This window comes from Lontra canadensis, unplaced genomic scaffold (assembly GCF_010015895.1).
Source record: "Lontra canadensis isolate GAN:19392208 unplaced genomic scaffold, GSC_riverotter_1.0 scaffold3, whole genome shotgun sequence".
NCBI classification, from domain to species: domain Eukaryota; kingdom Metazoa; phylum Chordata; class Mammalia; order Carnivora; family Mustelidae; genus Lontra; species Lontra canadensis.
In genome coordinates this window covers 22119826-22140723 of record NW_022630997.1, presented here as the reverse complement: position 1 = coordinate 22140723, position 20898 = coordinate 22119826, and the positions used below count along the sequence as shown (strand labels likewise).

At 39.6% G+C, this 20898-nt stretch overlaps 1 protein-coding gene across 2 annotated transcripts in view; it reads right to left on the bottom strand.

Annotated features, from left to right (window-relative positions):
* LOC116854212 (cytochrome P450 2C21) overlaps window positions 1-14133 on the bottom strand; it is a 30735-nt gene extending 16602 nt beyond the window's left edge. The window contains exons 1-6 of one of the 2 annotated variants that reach the window (XM_032835932.1): window positions 13938-14133; window positions 10956-11118; window positions 9445-9594; window positions 6207-6367; window positions 4646-4822; window positions 3632-3773 (exon numbers count right to left, since the gene is read on the bottom strand). In XM_032835932.1, coding sequence (XP_032691823.1) covers window positions 3632-3773; window positions 4646-4822; window positions 6207-6367; window positions 9445-9594; window positions 10956-11118; window positions 13938-14105 — 961 coding nt within the window. In that variant the 5' untranslated portion in view covers window positions 14106-14133. The remainder of the gene's footprint in view (window positions 1-3631; window positions 3774-4645; window positions 4823-6206; window positions 6368-9444; window positions 9595-10955; window positions 11119-13937) is intronic. The other variant, XM_032835933.1, reaches the window with a different exon arrangement.
* Window positions 14134-20898: the final 6765 nt, after the last annotated feature.

Here is a 20898-nt window from a genome sequence, read left to right as displayed (position 1 = left end):
AACAAGAAATAAACCCTAAACCCAGCAGGAGAAGAGAAATCATAAAGATCAGAGCATAAATCAATGAAATAGAAACCAAAAAAACAATAGAACAAATCAACGAAACTAGGAGCTGGTTCTTTGAAAGAATTAATAAGATTGATAAACCCGTGGGCAGACTTATCAAAAAGAAAAGAGAAAGGACCCAAATAAATAAAATCATGAATGAAAGAGGAGAGATCACAACCAACACCAAAGAAATACAGACGATTATAAGAACATACTATGAGCAACTCTACGCCAACAAATTTGACAATCTGGAAGAAATGGATACATTCCTAGAGACATATAAACTACCACAACTGAACCAGGAAGAAATAGAAAGCCTGAACAGACCCATAACCAGTAAGGAGATTGAAACAGTCATCAAAAATCTCCAAACAAACAAAAGCCCAGGGCCAGACGGCTTCCCGGGGAAATTCTACCAAACATTTAAAGAAGAACTAATTCCTATTCTTCTGAAACTGTTCCAAAAAATAGAAATGGAAGGAAAACTTCCAAACCCATTTTATGAGGCCAGCATCACCTTGATCCCCAAACCAGACAAGGATCCCATCAAAAAAGAGAACTACAGACCAATATCCTTGATGAACACAGATGCAAAAATTCTCACCAAAATACTAGCCAACAGGATTCAACAGTACATTAAAAGGATTATTCACCACGACCAAGTGGGATTTATTCCAGGGCTGCAAGGTTGGTTCAACATCCACAAATCAATCAATGTGATACAACACATTAATAAAAGAAAGAACAAGAACCATATGATACTCTCCACAGATGCTGAAAAAGCATTGACAAAGTACAGCATCCCTTCCTGATCAAAACTCTTCAAAGTGTAGGGATAGAGGGCACATACCTCAATATTATCAAAGCCATCTATGAAAAACCCACCGCAAATATCATTCTCAATGGAGAAAAACTGAAAGCTTTTCCGCTAAGGTCAGGAACATGGCAGGGATGTCCGTTATCACCACTGCTATTCAACATGGTATTAGAAGTCCTAGCCTCAGCAATCAGACAACAAAAGGAAATTAAAGGCATCCATATCGGCAAAGAAGAAGTCAAACTATCACTCTTTGCAGATGATATGATACTATATGTGGAAAACCCTAAAGACTCCACTCCAAAACTGCTAGAACTTGTACAGGAATTCAGTAAAGTGTCAGGATATAAAATCAATGCACAGAAATCAGTTGCATTTCTATACACCAACAAGACAGTAGAAAGAGAAATTAAGAAGTCAATCCCAATTACAATTGCACCCAAAACTATAAGATACCTAGGAATAAACCTAACCAAAGAGGCTAAGAATCTTTACTCAGAAAACTATAAAGTACTCATGAAAGAAATTGAGGAAGACACAAAGAAATGGAAAAATGTTCCATGCTCCTGGATTGGAAGAATAAATATTGTGAAAATGTCTATGCTACCTAAAGCAATCTACACATTTAATGCAATTCCTATCAAAGTACCATCCATTTTTTTTCAAAGAAATGGAACAAATAATCCTAAAATTTATATGGAACCAGAAAAGACCTCAAATAGCGAAAGGAATATTGAAAAAGAAAGCCAAAGTTGGTGGCATCACAATTCCGGACTTCAAGCTCTATTACAAAGCTGTCATCATCAAGACAGCATGGTACTGGCACAAAAACAGACACATAGCTCAATGGAACAGAATAGAGAGCCCAGAAATAGACCCTCAACTCTATGGTCAACTAATCTTCGACAAAGCAGGAAAAAAGGTCCAATGGAAAAAAAGACAGCCTCTTCAATAAATGGTATTGGGAAAATTGGACAGCCACATGCAGAAAAATGAAATTGGATCATTTCCTTACACCACACACGAAAATAGACTCAAAATGGATGAAGAACCTCAATGTGAGACAGGAATCCATCCAAATCCTTGAGGAGAACACAGGCAGCAACCTCTTCGACCTCAGCCGCAGCAACATCTTCTTAGGAAGATCGCCAAAGGCAAGGGAAGCAAGGGCAAAAATGAACTATTGGGATTTTATCAAGATCAAAAGCTTTTGCACAGCAAAGGAAACAGTTAACAAAACCAAAAGACAACTGACAGAACGGGAGAAGATATTTGCAAACGACATATCAGATAAAGGGCTAGTATCCAAAATCTATAAAGAACCTTCCAAACTCAACACCCAAAGAACAAATAATCCAATCAAGAAATGGGCAGAAGACATGAAGAGACATTTCTGCAAAGACGACATCCAGATGGTCAACAGACACATGAAAAAGTGCTCCATATCACTCGGCATCAGGGAAATACAAATCAAAACCACAATGAGGTATCACCTCACACCAGTCAGAATGGCTAAAATTAACAAGTCAGGAAATGACAGATGCTGGCGAGGATGCGGAGAAAGGGGAACCCTCCTACACTGTTGGTGGGAATGCAAGCTGGTGCAACCACTCTGGAAAACAGCATGGAGGTTCCTCAAAATGTTGAAAATAGAACTAACCTATGACTCAGCAATTGCACTGCTGGGTATTTACCCTAAAGATACAAACGTAGTGATCCGAAGGGGCACGTGCACCCGAATGTTTATAGCAGCAATGTCTACAATAGCCAAACTCTGGAAAGAACCTAGATGTCCATCAACAGACGAATGAATAAAGAAGATGTGGTATATATACACAATGGAATACTATGCAGCCATCAAAAGAAATGAAATCTTGCCATTTGCGACGATGTGGATGGAACTAGAGGGTATCATGCTTAGCGAAATAAGTCAATCGGAGAAAGACAACTATCATATGATCTCCCTGATATGAGGAAGTGGAGATGCAACATGGGGGGTTAAGGGAGTAGGAGAAGAGTAAGTGAAACAAGATGGGATTGGGAGGGAGACAAACCATAAGTGACTCTTAATCTCACAAAACAAACTGAGGGTTGATGGGGGGAGGGGGGTTGGGGGGCTGGGGTTATGGACATTGGGGAGGGTATGTGCTATGGTGAGTACTGTGAAGTGTGTAAACCTGGCGATTCACAAACCTGTACCCCTGGGGATAAAAATATATTATAGTTTATAAAAAATAAAATTTAAAAAAAAGACAAAACAAAATAAAAAAATATTATATATATGAAAGTTTTTCTGTACCTTGGAAACTTTTCATAATAACCCCTCCCCAAAATAAATACGAAGGTATATGTTTATCTTTAAAAAAAAAAAAAAGAAAAGAAATATCTTCTGACAAAAATACATTTATCTGGATATGGAAGACATAATAAGTGATATCCTTCTAGAGAAAGCAGAAGGCCGGTTCTTCAAGATCCTACAACAACTCTGCTTATTGCATCTGTCCCAATGCAAATTAGGGACATTCCATCATAGCACAGCAAGCAGTGAGCTCTGCTCCTCAAATCTCTGCTGCTGTTTAAATGTTTCATTATCTTTTTGTGCTATAAACTACTTTGAATTTAATTTATCCAATGACAGGAAGATGTACAAATAAAGGAAATTTTTTTTCTGTGCATTGTCTGGGCATGTAAAGAGCGGGATAGTTGTCAGTATCACCTGCCAATTTCTACCTGGAATTGCACCCCGCCCAACACCTGTGACTGTACCTGTGACCTCTGGGTACTTCAGCAGCATCAGGAGTCCATATCTCAGGGTGGTGCTTGTTGTCTCTGTTCCTGCACTAAACACATCCCATATGGTAATGATCAGGTTGTCCATGGTAAATTCAGACTGTTTATTGTGTTTTTCCTAGAAATGATGTGTTACAATTACTTGATAAATAAAAGAGCCTCGGAGGTAACTCAATATGACATTGTTATTTGGTGTGAGTGCTATGGCTGAAGGCCGAGTTAGATAGTTTTTAGGGTTCTGTCCAACAATTAAAATATAACCAGAGTTATGAACCTTTCTGATTCTTCACTTTGTCATCCCCTATGTCGATCAGTGGCTCTACCATTTCTTTGAAACATAATTTTTATCAGGTCCTCACTGCTACTCACTGTCAATTCTAGCATCTATTGCCTATTTTATAATATCTAATATTTTTATTCAACCCTTCAGAAACACCCCCCCCCAAATGCATCACTAGTCCCAACTCTTCAGTCATTACACCCATGACAGTGCCTCAATTACAATCAAGATCAACTCTCTGAAAATTCCACCCTTGTGATCACGGCACTTCTCATTCTCATTGTTGTCTCTGTTCATCTAAGCTAGAATTTCTTCTGTGAAGAAGCCTCATCTGTGAAGACTTCCTAGTGCCTTTCCAAAGGTAAGCCTTTGTAGATTCCTGTCTATTCCTGTGTTCCTTCATTTGTTATATCTTCCCATTGCTGGACTTTTCTGATGAAGGATGATATGTTGTGTATCATTAATGTTGAATGTGTGAGTGTATATTTCAAAATGTCCCCAAATAAGGAACCAGCTTTCACACTATAAATGTAAAACCTGCAAAGTCATTTTCACTGGGGATTGAGAAATATCTCAAGATACCCAATGTGGTTTGCACAAACAAGAGGTTAGACAGGCAATTAATACATCTTTAGGAAGGGTCATTTGTTTTAATATCCCAGTTTCAGTGGGAATCACACCACCCACAAAGATAAAGGGTCAGATTATACCTTTTCTATTTTGATCAGGAAGTAGTCAATAAAGTCCCGAGGGTTACTGAAGTCCAGGGATTCTTGGTGTTCTTTTATTTTTTCCTTAATAAACTCAAATTGTTTAGCAATGTTTTTAAATAACACATGATGATTTCCTGGAAGGTAATGTATTAAAAGAGGAAAAGCATTGTAGAGCTGAAAGAGGAAAGAATCATTCATTAATTCACTCAGCAAAGTTGTACGGGCCCATGTTATGTACCAGACACTTAGTTGTATGCTGAGTAGATAAAGTTGAGTAAGACCTGCTTCCTCCAACAGAATACACTTGGATTTGAAGGAGAGGGAACTGAGAAGATGTCTGAAGTTACAGTATGCACCAGCCACAAAGCAATTTGAAAACCACCTAAATGATTTCCTAGCCATAACCCTATGGAGGAATCCAGGAGCACACCATCTTTTCCCAAAGGAGAATACTGAGGTTCAGAAAGGTCAACCATTGTAAGACATCAGTCTATAAAGAGGGCTAGAATGTAGTGTTCATTCCAGTTTACCTACACGTATTTCTACAGAGTTACCTAAAAAGTTTACAGGGCTCCCACCCTTTTTTTGTAATGAAGAGACTACATTAGAAAGATTAAAGAAATGCCCAAATTACTTAGGTTATTTAGGGATTTTATACCCTCAGGAATGTGCACATTGCCCTTCTTCGTCTGCCCAAAGCCAGTCCTAGAGTTTACAGACTCAACTTTAGAGAGTGCCTCATGATTTAATGCCCTTGGTAGGCACTGAAGCAATTTCGGGCCCATAGATTGTATCTAGAGATACGAAGCTACAGAAATCTAGATTATAGGTCTAGCTCATTCTTTGTCTTGGCTAGGAATTCCTTGTCTTTGAAAAATATGCTTAATATCTCTGGGTGACAGTTTCCTGTTCCAAAAAATGACAGACTCCTTGTTCTCTAGTGTCCTTTCCAGGTGGCACACATCATGACGTCATGGTCCACACATACTTGTAGCTCTTAATGATCATACATTGTAGGTTAATAATGTGTTCTGACACTGTACCATAGTGAAAAATACATTTTACATCATCACCCTCTTCATCTATGGATATAAAATGGTTTCTCAGAAAAATACCTTGCTATAACTGATACACTGTCCTACATTTCTCTACTACTATATTTCAAGGTTCTTAAAATAATTTTTAAATATTTATTTTAGAGAGAGAGAGGGAGTGAGCATAGTGGGGAGGGGAAGAGAGAAAGAGAAATCTCAAGCAAACTCCCTGCTGAGCACCGAGCCTGATAAGGGACTTGAGCCCACGCACCTGGGATCATGACCTGAGCTGAAATCACCAGTCGGATGTTTTGAGTATAAGCCACTCAGGCGCCCCACTCCATTTCATGTTGTAAATTTCATTTCACCACATTAAATTGATTTGATAACTAATTGGTTTCAAATGATAGTTTGATAAACATGACTTTATCCATTTGCAAGCCGGACAAAGGGGTGAGGTAAGCATGAGCAATAGGTTAGCTAAAAACTTATTTCCCATTTAAAAAACTTATTTTCCCATTTACCTGTATCCAGGGGGTGCTTGAAATTAGGAGGTTTTCGTGAAAATACTCTATCAAGGTTAACAATGTTTTATCGCCATACTCAAAACGATTCTGGAAAATAATGGAGCAGATGACATTGCAGGGAGCACAGCCCAGAAGGGAAGTAGGATCACAGGGAGATGCTAAAACAATATAAGTTAAAAGTTAGAGCACAATTTTCATATAAATCTGAAATTGATGGTCTGGAACACTAGAAAGAAATTTTAAAAATAAATAAAAATTTAAAAAAAAATTTTTTTAAATGACTGAGAAGGGTTGACTGCTGGGGTTCTTTTAAATATAGGGATTCCCTGGATATTTCATCTTCACTGTAAACCCAGTGTGCCAAAAATGTATTGTTCCCCAAACAAAGCTGTCTAATCCAGTCCATTTTTTAATTTCTCTAAGTGTTCTATTTACATTATTCTTCAAATAAGAGCCACAACATAATTCACAAGAAGGAGGTCACTTAAAAATATCTTGAAAGGTGGAGGGCACAGATTGCATAGAGCACTGGGTGTGGTCCATAAACAATGAATTCTGGAACACTGAAAAGAAATTTTAAAAAATAAATAAAAATTTAAAAAAATATCTTGAAAGGTATAAAGTTCAGCTCTCAGTGTGACTATTTCTTCACGATGCCTGCAGGAAGCTAAGCAGCCTCAGAAGATCAGGAGACTGGAGAGACTTGAAACTGTTATTTTATAAAACATAGTTGAAAAAAGCTGTGTGTACTCTTCTTGTAGAAGAGAACAATCATGAGAGAAACTGGAGTTCCATTTGGATCTTTGAAAAAATACATTATCGTATTGGAACCAGGCTCCCTATATATAATATAGAACATGACTCCATGCTTTGAAGTTTGGCTGCTGACAACTTTTGAACCTCACCTCTTCTTCTTCTATTCACAACTGGACAAGCGGATAAAAAACCTCAAGGGTCCTTCCTTTGGAAGCAGGACATTTAAACTCTACAAGCACTGACCTGCACACAGGAACTCATTCTCTACCCTATCCCTTAACCACCACAGAGTCATCAAGCCAGTGCCCTTTCCCTGCTCTCTCAAGTTGTTTTTTTTTTTTTTTTAAGATTTTATTTGTTTATTTGATAGAGCAGAGTGAGAGAAAGACAGCACAAGCAGGATAAGGGGCAGAGAGGTACAAGCAGGCTCCTCGCTGAGCAGGGAGTTTGACAAGGGGCTCCATCCCAGGATCCTGGGATCATGACCTGAGCTGAAGACAGAAGCTTAGCCACTCAACTGAGACACCCAGGCCTCCTTCTCAAGCTGTTTCTTCATCTGCTTAGGAGCTGCCCCGCGCTCTACAGAAAGCCTCATTTTGTGAATCAAACTTTTTACATCCAAATGGGATGTGTATGGTACAATCAGTCTCGACAAATAATAAATCATGGATCACTACATCAAAAACTGATGTACTATGCGGTGACTAACATGACATAATAAAAAATAATTAAAAAAAAGAAGATAACACAAGAATAAAAACAAAATAAAACATCTAAACCAGATTTGGGGTGGGAGATACATCTTGTCTCTGTGAGGTGACTGTTACAACACTGTAGCTCCAAAAGGGACAAAAAAAAACAAACGTAGCTGGGATCAAAAAGTGGAATTTTTGAGGAAAGATGTTCTGCTCAACATACGAAAGAACCTTCCAATAGTCAGAGTTACCCAGTGGTGAGATGGGTTACCCAAGAGTCGAGGGCCCCATAGCTTGGCAGGATCGGGCAGAATCAGGGTGGCTGTAGGTCACGAGCATCCAAATAGTGGAATACTGTAGTAATCTATTATAATGTTCTTAATAAACATAAATTAAACATGAAGTATTTAGTATATTAAATTGAAAGTTTACAAAAATATATATGTTTATATCCCTTCTTCTGTCAGGTCTCCCAACCACTCCTCAGTAATACACATCAAAAGTCTAAATGATATTCACTGTCACTAGACTGTCACAACTTATTCTGAGGAAGAAACAAAAATCATGCAAGTATTTGTAATAATTGCATTTTTTATATTAATAGCAGCAAAAAAAAAAAGCGGAGGGACAAAATATCTAGACAATACATAACTTGAGTTAAAAAACATTGGGGCGCCTGGGTGGCTCGGTGGGTTAAAGCCTCTGCCTTCGGCTCAGGTCATGGTCTCAGGGTCCTGGGATCGAGCCCCACATCGGGCTCTCTGCTCGGCAGGGAGTCTGCTCCACTGCCCCCTCTCTCTCTCTCTGACTGCCTTTCTGCCTACTTTTGATCTCTGTCAAGTAAATAAATAAAATCTTAAAAAAAAAACAAACCCACAATGGCAGCCAGGGGCGCCAGGGTGGCTCAGTCAGTTTAGCATCTGACTCTTGATTTCAGCTCAGGTCATGATCTCAGGGTCGTTGGATCAAGCCCCGCATCAGGCTCCATGCTGAGGGTGGAGCCTGCTTAAGACTCTCTCTCTCCCTGCCTTTCCCCACCACTCTCTCTCTCTAAAAAATACATATGTATGTATATATACATATATATGAAACACGATGGCAGTTCACCATACAGAAAACAGCATTATTTATTTGGAAAATATTGAAATACTGAGGTTCAGGAAACCACATATATCTTATGATCCTGATCTTACTCCTTTCCTGACAAGTGTCCTGCCCACCTCCTTTCTCTTCTACCTCCCCTGGCAGTCCTGCATGGCATACACACGTATACAAAAATGCCAGCATAATGACGTGACATACATTGGAAATTACTTCATTTTTCAAGATATTATGGCCAAAACTACTAGTTCACTACCAAAATCCATGTTCTCCCCATTTTCCTATGCACACAGACACCTACATTTCCCAGTGCCTCTTAGGGTGGGTGCGGTCCCATGGTAGAGCCCATGGAATGTGAAAGAAGTTTGGTGTGCTATTGCCATACCTGGCCTACTGAAAACCCAATTTGCTGTTTTGATTGTTCTTTGCTCCTTCTGCTACCATGCAAACAGAAAGAAATCTGGGTGACCCAGGAAGCCAGGTGCTGAAAAAAGATATCAGGGTTCCTATCACCCTAGTGCCTGAAACAGCTGTTACGCCAACCACTTTCCCTCTTACTACTGTTACGTGAGCAAAAAAGCAACTTTTGTTGTGCTGCAGGCATCAGATCTCTCTGTCGCCTATCTGAAATAGCACAGAGTCTCCCCAAACGAGTACTGCTCGTTACATAAAGAAATACACACCGTTGGTTTTTTTTAACGCTTCCACCAGACACAAGGCTTCCTCTTGAATTCTGTCTTCAATAGTCTTCTTTCCCATGCCCATATTCCGCAAAATCGTGAGGGAAAAACGCCGGGTTTGCTTCCATGTTTCTCCACTGCTGAAAACAATTCCTATCAGAAAAAGAGAGAAAAAGAGAGAGAAAAGAATGACCTCCATCACCATGAATTCTAGCTGAGAGTCAGTATCTCAGAAAAGGATAATCACACTTAGGCAGGGATGTGAATAGGGTGGTGTCAGCAACAGAACTTTCCAATGAGCCCTGCTGTGCCCACCTCCTCTTAACCTAGTGTCTGTCAGGACTCTGGTTTGATGTATTACTCAACTCTTCTACATCTGTTAGCTCCTTCAAACCTCGGAATAATTCTGTGAACCAAGGGTTTTGTCCCCATTTTACTGATGGTCAATGAGGCAAAATGCTTGCTCTGTGCTCACACAGGTAATAGATCATGGTGAGTCCATGTCGTAGATGACATTTCAGGGCTGGTTTTTGCACATTGTAAATGAATTGTGGGAGAGGCAACAAAACGAGTTGCTTCTCAAGAGAAGGAGAGAGCACTCGTGCACTGGAAAGAAGTTCATGATAAGCTCTTCCTCCTCATTTTCACATTTGCCCTCTGTTTGTTAACTCTTTTCCATGAAACATAGTCTTAACACCAAGAAAGTTCAATCAGACTCCTGGAGCCATGACAAGATCAGGAGAAAGTAATTTTCATAGGAAATTTGTCCATATAGATTTTAAAGAACAAGGTAGAGGAGGAAGTGACCCATTCAGGCCTTATCTTTTTTTGCAGAAACCCAGTGACCCACCAGAGGACTGGAGACCCTAGGGCCAACTGCAGAACAAATGGAAGACAGTTCAACTACTTTAGTTTAAAAAGCTTTTTCTAAGATCACTTGCAATCCATATATATTCACCGTGCGTTTTCCTGTAATCATCTCAGAGCACATTTGTGCTTTATGCTTTGTATCTCATTGTATTCAAATATTTCCTATGCTTTTTTTTTTTAAAGAAGAAGAAATGATTGAAGGCAAGGCTAGAAATATTTCAAACCTATGTTGGCTCCATGCACACTATGGAACTTTCTTAAAATAGTCTCTTGGCAACCATGACTCAGGCCAGAAAGCAAAATGTTTGCTGACTAGGATAACTGAGTCGTTTTCGTCCCTCCTTATTTCTCCTAGTCTCTTATTATCTTAACTGAAATGAACATTATCTTAACTGGCCATAATTTAAAGTGGACACAAATTCATAGAATGTTGACAGTGAGATGATTTGCTTCCACTGCCTCTAGTGCCTCTAGTATTTCATGGAGACATTGTGTGTCCCCTTCATTATCTACAATATGGATTAATGATCCTTTATAGAAAAATGTTGGAATTTCTCTAAATACGTACAATTTCTCAATCCCTTGGCCTGTTTGGAGTCTTAACAACTTACAAACCCACAAACATTCCCCAAATTGACGCACACCTAATCCACGGGTGATGCAGTCCACCACTGGGAAACCGCCTCTGCCAGAAAACTCCTCACTCCGATCAATCAGGGCTTCCTTCACCGCTTCATGTCCATATAACACCACTGTGGGCTTCATGCCGAAATACACAGTGAACACAGGGCCATAACTCTCTGCTAGCTGGGAAAGGAACAAGTGCAAGAGCAGTAGAATTTCGCAACTAGGAATGTGGACAAGTGAGAGAAATAGTTTTAATCTTACCGAAGAGATATTTTAATATGCACTCAACCATTATAAAAGCTTTCAACTTGTAGAACTAGTAATTAAATAAATCACATTAGTGGTAATTATCATTCTATTATTAGTAACATTGCTACTATTATGATCCTCATCCACAGTTCATCTTTATTCAGCTCCTCCTATGTGACAGGGGCTATATTATGGATTTTATTCATATTATTTTATTAACTTTTGCCTGCCACACCTGTAATTGCAACAAATTTCTCTTCCTTCCTATAGTTACAATGGTGGGTTCTCGTCCTGTTTAAGGGGAGTTCCTGCTCTTGTCCCCTGTGTAGACTCATAATCCTCCCTCATTATCCACCTCCCACATCTTTTTAGCACACAGAGTACTAGATTTTTTAATAGTACATAAGAACCTGATGATGTAGGGGCACCTGGGTGGCTCACTGGGTTAAAGCCTCTGCCTTTGGCTCAGGTCACGATCCCGGGGTCCTGGGATCGAGCCCCACATCGGGCTCTCTGTTCAGTGGGGAGCCTGCTTCCCCCCCTCCCTGTCTATTTGTGATCTCTGTCAAACAGATAAATAAAATATTTAAAAAAAAAAAGACCCTGATGATGTAATCACCGACATTTCCCCACTTCCCTGTGTGGCCATGTGACAAAGTTTGCACGAACTGCTATTAGCAGAAATGATGTGTGCAAATCCTACACTACTGGTAAATGATAAATGCTTGCCCTCCATCCCTCCCCCTACCCATGGACTAAAACGACAGCGTGGAGATAGCCCCACTGTGTCTGTGCACATGTGAACAATAGCCTAGGTGCCAGGATGCTAAACTACAAGACTAAGAAAACCTGGTTCTCTGGATGACCTCAAGGAGGACAGGCAGCCTCTATAGCATTCTGTAAGATAGAAATAAGCTCCTGTCTTCTTTAAGCCACTGTGTTATTGAGATCTTTCTGTCATGGCAACTTATTTGGTATCCTAAATGATGTAGGACCTACACTCTTTCAACTTACCCAAAGTGTGAGTCCTCCTGCTGCCTTACAAGTCATTCTCCATTAAACAACCAGAGTGATCTTTTCACAGGGCAAATGCTAACATGAGAGTCCTGTTTAAGCACATTAATGGCATCGCATGGCTCTTGGGCTAAAGATTATATGTGTGTGTGTGTGTGTGTGTGTGTGTGTGTGTGTGTGTGTGTGTTTAATTATTTTTTTAAAGTAGCCTCCAAATTCAGCATGGTGCCCAAGACAGGGCTTGAACTCACAACCTGAGATCAAGACCTGAGCTGAGATTGAGAGTCAGATGCTTAAACAACTGAGCTACCCAGGAAGCTCTAAAAACTAATATTCTTTTTTTTTTAATGTTTTATTTATTTATTTGACAGAGGGAGAGAGATCACAGTAGGCAGAAAGGCAGGCGGGTCGGGGGGGGGAGGAAGCAGGCTCCCCGCTGAGCAGAGAGCCCGACGTGGGGCCCGATCCCAGGACTCCGAGATCATGACCCGAGCCAAAGGCAGAGACTCAACCCACCAAGCCACCCAGGTGCCCCAAAACTAATATTCTTAAAAGCCTTGAAAGACCCACATGCTCTGGCCCCTACTTACTTCTCCAATCTCATCCCACACCATGTTTTTATTTACTCTCTGGTCTATAAGCAAACTGGTCCTACTTCAGAGACACCAACAAGTAATTCTCGTCCAGATTCAAGCAGCCTAGAACAAACTTACATCTGTATTTTTTCTGGTGAGTGCTTGGTCATTCTTTAGATCTCAGCTCCAGGTTCACTTGCTCAGAGAACCCTTTGCTGACTGTTCCTCCCATCCTTCCTCCTCCAGAATGCATGGCCTCTTGCTACTGTGTCCCTTTTACGTGGTTTGTAATCACACACTCACTTGCATGATTACTTTACAAATACATGCCTTCCGTCTAGACTATAAATTCCATAATGCTAGAGTCTTCTTTTTTTCATTCATCACTGAAAATCCCCAGCATCTAATGGAGTGCCTAATACAAAGTAGACATTCAGTAAATTGTTCAGTATATGACATACTCAAGGACCATGTGAAAAATACAATTATTATTCACATTTTAAAGAAATGGAAACTAAGGCTCAGGGAGATTTTTAAAATTTGCCCAATGCTGTGAGTTTACAAGTGGACGGCTAGGGTGCTAACATAATGCCTTTGAATCCACAGCCCAAAACACAGAAAGAAGCTTCTAGAGGGTGTGTTCTGGTCACTAGCTATCTTAGTGAAGACAGATTTCAGACAATTCCTTCAAGATTTAGAGAGCTGTTGCTATATAAATAGCCAAGAATAAAGTAGTTACTCACTCACTCATTGAGCAAATATAATAGAAGCTGAAAATTTTGGAGACTTGAATTATTTCCTAGACTTAAATCAATGTGTGCTCTTAGGAAACTTCTAGTGTGACTGTGTAAATCTTTAGAACTTTTTTTTTTAACTGAAAGCAATTTCACTGCCATTAGAGTTTACTAAAGAATAATTACTAAAAAGGAGACCTGGTCACAAAATGGACAGGGAATTCCTTCTTTGGCAATTTCAGCAATAATCTCATGGCTCTCAATCCCTTCTGGAAGCTTTCCAGCTATATACCACTTACAATCATATCTGAGTATCCAAATGACACGTCCTATTCAAACCATCTCCTTAAAACATGGTGTCTGGGACATTTTATTTAGTTATAGGGCTGTAAATGCAAACAACTGGAAGAAAAGTAATCATACTTGCCTTCCTTAGAGATTTGCTGACATTCTTAGTATTTATCTGTAGAATATTTCCAATGATTGGGAGAGGAGTCGGGCCAGGCGGCAGCTTCCCTCTGGCACGGTTGCAATTCCACAGAAAGAAAGGAATCAAACAAGAAAGACATATTACCAGAAGTATGAAGAGATCCATTGATGTGTTTTGTATAAATGAAGTTGAAAACTTGGTATCCAATGACTTTATAAATACTAAGTGCAAGCTAATCATCAAACATGCACTGTTTTGAACTTTTGGGTAAATACGTGTTTTATCCTCAGTGGACTGTGACCCACTGGTAAATATGAAAAGAAAATCAGTCACCTTAGTATTGATAAATATCTAGGTTTTCAGTGGCAATGGTCTGGAGAAGTGTTATTTTTTTAGTTGGGACTGTCATATTTTAACAGTAAAATTGAAAGCTATCTGATTTTCAAAGAGATGTAATTCATGATCGTGACAATTGATTAAAGAATTATCTCATGTCAAAATTTACCATTCTGTGAGCAGAAGAAAGAAGCACTCTCCCAGTGTCTTTTTCCAGAAAATCCAGGAAAAGGCCAGAATTAAGAGACAGAAAGGAGGAGACAGGGTAAAAATGAAGGCTATAGAGAGCTAGTATCTCCCAGAGAAGAGGAGAGATATCTCAACTCTCTTGACAAAGCCTTGCCCATATGTCAGGAGTTCTGACACACTTAACTGCCAAGGGGGATACGGGATCAACAAACAGTAGATAGGGGACGGAATCTATCAAATCAAGGGAAGAAATCACTCAAACAGTGGGAAGTCCCTTGGCTGCATGTCACCTATCCTTCCCCCCACACATCCTTTTCCAGTGAGGGTCCTAGAATCGGAGTCTATATTGCTTGTTCTCAATTTGGTGAAGAAATATACTCTAGCATTCAATACTATGAATATTTCAAAGCGTCTATGAACTCAGATATCAAAGATATTTGAGGGGGAATCCTCTTACACTGTTGGTGGGAATGCGGCTGGGGCAGCCACTTTGGAAAACAGTATGGAGGTTCCTCAGAAAGTTGAATATAGAGCTACCCTATGACCCAATAACAGTACTACCAGGTATTTACCCCAAAGATACAAATGTAGTGATCTGAAAGGGCACATGCACCCCAGTGTTTATAGGAGCAATGTCCAAAATAGCCAAACTATGGGAAAAGCCCAGATGTCCATCGATAGATGAATGGATAAAGAAGATATGGATTTTATACACACACACACACACACACACACACATACGAATACTACTCAGTCATCAAAAAATTGAAATGTTGCCACTTGCAATGACATGGATGGAACTAGAGGGTATTATGCTAAGCGAAATAAGTTAAACAGAGACAATTATATGATCTCACTCATATGTGGGATTTAAAAAATAAACAGAGGATCAGAGGGGAGGAAAGAAAAAAAAAACAAGATGAAATCAGAGAGGGAGACAAACCATAAGAGACTCTTAATCATAGGACACAAACTGAGGGTTGCTGAAGGGGAGGGAGGTGGGGGAACAGGGTAACTGGTGATAGAATGAGCACTGCGTGTTACCTAAGACTGATGAATCACTGACCTCTACCTCTGAAACCAATAATACATTACATGTTAATTAACTGAATTTAAATTAAAAAATGGAAAAGATATTTGAGGAACTCCAACAAGGCATAACAAACATTATACTTCAAAATCAGAACACTAACCCTGAAGAAGCTAACATCAAGAAAACAGAAAAAAAAAATGGTAAAATAAATTTAACATCAGAGATATAAAAACTGGGCCTTCAGAGAGGTGTTAATGTGGTGGAGCAGTAAGGGGAGCCTAAGCTTGCCTCATTTCCCTCAAACATGAGGTACCAACATCAAATCATTTGGAACAACTGGAAATTGATCGGAGGCTAAAGAAAATAATCTGCACAGTTGGAAGGAGAGAATGTGACAAATGCAAGGCTTATTATTATTATTTATTTTTGACAGAGATCACAAATAGGCAGAGAGGCAGGCAGAGAGAGCGGGGGAAGCAGGCTCCCCGCTGAGCAGAGAGCCCGATACAGGGCTCAATCCCAGGACCCTAGGATCATGACCTGAGCCAAAGGCAGAGGCTTTAACCCACTGAGCCACCCAGGCGCCCCTGCAAGGCTTATCTTAACAAACAAATCAAAGCTCATGTAGTTAAAGATCCAAACACTCCCCAGTGCAAGCAAGGAGGAATTCTTTAGAGGACTGACCTTTGTGAAAGCGCATCTGAAACATGACAGCAGACCACACAGCATACACCAGAAAGACTTCCTGAAACTCCAGGCCCTGGACAGTGTATGACTCTTTCTTAATATGGTATTACTCTCAGGAGCAGGAAACATAAATTTCCATAATTCAGAAAAGACAGAAACTTAGACATGATGACAAGACAGAGGAATTTTCCCCAAAAGAAAGTTCAAGAAAAAAATCTCAGCCAGGGGTTCACTCAAAACAGATATAAACAAAAACAAACAAACAACAACAACAACAACAAAGCCAAAAACCAGATATAAGCAATATATCTGAACAAGAATTTAGAACAACAGTCATAAGAATACTGGCTGGGCTTGAAAGATGCGTAGAAGATGCCAGAGAAACCCTGGCTGTAGAGATCAAAGACCTAAAAACTAGTCAGGCTGAGATAAAAAGTGCTATGACTGAGGTACAAAACTGACTGGATATAATCACAATGAGGATGGAAGAACCAGAGTATCAAATAGGTGAAATAGAAGATAAAATTATGGGAAATAATGAAGCTGAAAAGAGGAGGAAACAAAACCTATGAGATCACAATATAGACGTAGGGACTTAGGGATTCCACAGAGTGCAATAATATCCACATAATAGGAATCCCAGAAGAAGAGTGGGATAAGAGGCAAAAGGTTTATTTGAACACATTATAGGTGAGAACTTCCTCAAACTGGGAAAGAAAGCAGGGAATCCAGTCCAAGAGCCACAGAGAACACCTCAAATTCAACAAAAACAGGTCAACACAGAGGTGCCAGGTGGCTCAGTCAGTTAACTATCTGCCTTTGCCTCAGTCATGATCTTGGGGTCCTGGGTTGGAACACCACATTGGGCTCCCTGCTCAGCAAGGGAGTTTGCTTCTCCCTCTCACTGCTCCTCCTCCTCCCCTCCCCCAGCTTATGCTATCTCTCTCAAATTAAAAAAAAATCTTAAAAAAAAAAAACAGGTCAACATTGAGACATATCATAGTGAAACTTGCAATATACAAAGATAAAGAGAATTCTGAAAGTAGCTAGGGACAAATAGTTCCTAGCTTTAACCTACAAGAGTAGGTTACCTTAACCTACAAGGGTAGACACATGAGGTTAGCAGCAGATCTATCCACAGAAACCTGGAAGGTCAGAAAAAAGTGGCATGATATCTTCAATGTGCTAAATGAGAAAAATATGCAGTCAAGAACATTTTATCCAAAGAAGTTGTGGTGTGTGTGTACACACACACACACACACACACACACACAGGAGTATTATGCAGCCATCAGAAATTGAAATCTTGGGGCACCTGGGTGGCTCAGTGGGTTAAAGCCTCTGCCTTCAGCTCAGGTCATGATCTCAGGGTCCTGGGATAGAGCCCCACATAGGGCTCTCTGCTCAGTGGGGAGTCTGCTTCCTCCTCTCTCTCTCTGCCTGCCTCTCTGCCTACTTGTGATCTCTCTCTGTGTCAAATAAATAAAGAAAATCTTTTTAAAAAATTGAAATCTTGCCATTTTCAACAACATGGATGGAACTAGAGGGTATTAGCTAAGTAAAATAAGGCAATCAGAGAAAGGCAATTATATGATCTTACTCATACATGGAATCTGAGAAGAAAGGCAGAGGATAATAGAGAAGAGAGGAAAAAAAAGAAACAAGATGAAACCAGAGACAGAGACAAACCATAAGAGACTCTTAATTATAGGAAACAAACTGAGGTTTCCTGGAGTAGAGGGTGGCAGGAAGGGATGGGGTGGCTGGGTGATGGACACTGGGGAGGGTATGTGCTGTGGTGAGCGCTGTGTATTGTGTAAGACTAATGAATCACAGACCTGTATCTATACCCATAATGGATTATTAACATTAATTATGTTAATAATTTTTAAAAACAAGAGCAAGAAAATTGCCTCAAGTTTCCATGAGGGACTGGCTCTGGAGATACTGCCCATGAAGTTAAAATGAGGAGTTCTTTAAAGTTGTCATCGGGCAGCTTATTTCCTGCCTTTCATAGGTCCCTTTGTACTTGTACATTTGAGGAAGGTGGGTGGGTTGTCTTTTAAATTTTTACTCTATTCATGTTAGAATCTTCTTTTCTACAATTGCTTCACTTTTGTCCCATTTTCCCTTTTTAAAGCAGAATTGAACCTACATTTGCTGCATTGTGTAAAGTCTATGAAAATCATGTCCTTTATAATGTTTCTATTGGAGTTCTGGACTTGGGGCTAGGATGATTGGAACACAGATGCAATTCCTATGACTGTACCCATCACTTAATTTCCTGTAACAATACTACAACATTAAAAGGCTTTATGCATGCATATATACATGTATATATAAATACACATATGTATATATACATATATGTGTGTGTATGTGTGTATTTTTTTTTTCTATCCAGCAAGACTACTACTCAGAATAGGACAGATAAAGAGTTTCCAAGACAAGCAAAAACTAAAGGAGTTCGTGAACACTAAACCAGTCCTCCAAGAAATATTACAGGGAACCGTTTCAGTGGGAAAGAGAGACCAAAAGCAACAAAGACTAGAAAAGAACAGAGAAAATCTACAGGAACATTGGTTTTACAGGTTGATACAATGGCACTAAATTCATACCAATCAATAATTACTCTGTAAATTGACTCAATGCTCCAATCAAAAGACTCAGAATATCAAAATGGATAACAAAACAAAACAAAACCTAAGACTCATCAATATGCTGCTTATGAGAGACTCATTTTAGACCCAAAGACCTCCAGATTGAAAGTGAGGAGCTGGAAAACCATCAATCATGCTAATGGACATCAAAAGAAAGTGGGAGTAGTCATCCTTATATCAGAGAAACTGGATTTTTAAAAATTTAAATTAAATTTAGTTAACATATAGTGTATTATTAGTTTCAGGGGTAGAATTCAGTGATTCATCAGTGGTATGTAACACCCACCGCTCCTTACATCAGTGCCCTTGTTAATGCCCATCACCCAATTACTCCATCTCCCCCACAAACTAGATTTTAAACCAAAGACTATAATAAGAGATGGGTACTATATCTATGCAGCAAGAAGATCTAACAATTGTAAATATTTATGTCTTCAACTTGATAGCAACCAAATATATAAATCAATTAATAACAAACTTTAACTCATGGATAATAATACAATAATAGTAGGGGAATTTAACACCCCACTCACAGCAAAGGACAGATCATCTAAGCAGAAGGATCAACAAGGAAACAAAGGCTTTGAATGACACGCTGGACCAGGTGGACTTACCCGATATATTCAGAGCATTTTATCCTAAAGCAGCAGAATACACATTCTTTTTGAGTGCACATGGAACATTTGTGACACAATGGGTCACAAATCAGGCCTCAACCAGTGCAAAAAGACTGAGATCATACCAAGCATATTTCTGGACCACAACCCTATGAAACTTGAAGTCAACCAGAAGAAAGAATCTGGCAAGACTACAAATATGTGGAGGCTAAAGGACATCTCACTAGGGGTGCCTGGGTGGCATCTTACTAGGCGTGCCTGGTTAAGCATCTGCATTCGGCTCAGGTCATGATCTCTGGGTCCTCGGATGGAATTCCACATCTGGCTCCCTGCTCAGCAGTGAGTATGCTTCTCCTTCTAACTTTCCACCCTGCTTGTGCATGCTCTGTCTTTCAGATGAATAAATAAAATCTTAAAAAAAAAAAAAAGAACATCCTACTAAAGAATGAATGGGTTAACCAGGAAATTAAAGAAGAAATAAAGAACTACATGGAAGCAAATGGAAATGAAAACGCAACAGTCTAAGACCTTTGGGAATCAGAAAAGGCAGTCATCAGAGCGAAGTATATGGCAGTACAGGCCTTCCTCGAGAAACAAGCAAAGTCTCAAATGGACACCCTCATTTTACACCTAAAGAAGCTGGAAAAAGAACAGCAAATAAAGCCTAAAACCAGCAGAATAAAGGAAGTAATTATGATTAGAGCAGAAGTAATCGATAAAGAAATTTATAAAAAACAGTAGAGTAGATCAATGAAACTAGGAATTAGTTCCTTGAAGATATAACAAAATTGATAACCCCCTGCCAAACTTATCAAAAAGAAAAGAGAAAGGACTCAAATAAATAAAATCATGAATGAAAGAGGACAGAACACAACCAACACCAAAGAAATACAAACAATTATAGAGAATATTATGAGCAATTATATGCCAACCAAATGGGCAAGCTGGAAGAAATGGACAAATTCCTAGAAACGTACATGCTATTAAAACTGAAACAGGAAGAAATAGAAAATTTGAACAGATCCATAACTAGCAAAGAAATTGAATGAGTTTCAAAAATCTCCCAAAAAGGGGCACCTGGGTGGCTCAGTGAGTTAAAGCCTCTGCCTTTGGCTCAGGTCATGATCCCAGGGTCCTAGGATCGAGCCCCGAATTGGGATCTCTGCTTAGCAGGGAGCCTGCTTCCTCCTCTCTCTCTCTCTGCCTACTTGTGATCTCTATCAAATAAATAAATAAAATCTTAAAAAAAAAATGTCCCAACAAGGAGCACCTGGGTGGCTCAGCTGGTTGAGCAGCTGACACTTGGTTGTGGCCAGGTCATGATCTCAGAGGCCTGGGATCAATCCCTGAGTCAGACTCCAAGCTCAGCAAGGAGCCTGCTTCAGGATTCTCTCTCCCTCTGACTCTCCTCCTGCTTGCTCGCTATCTCTCTCTAA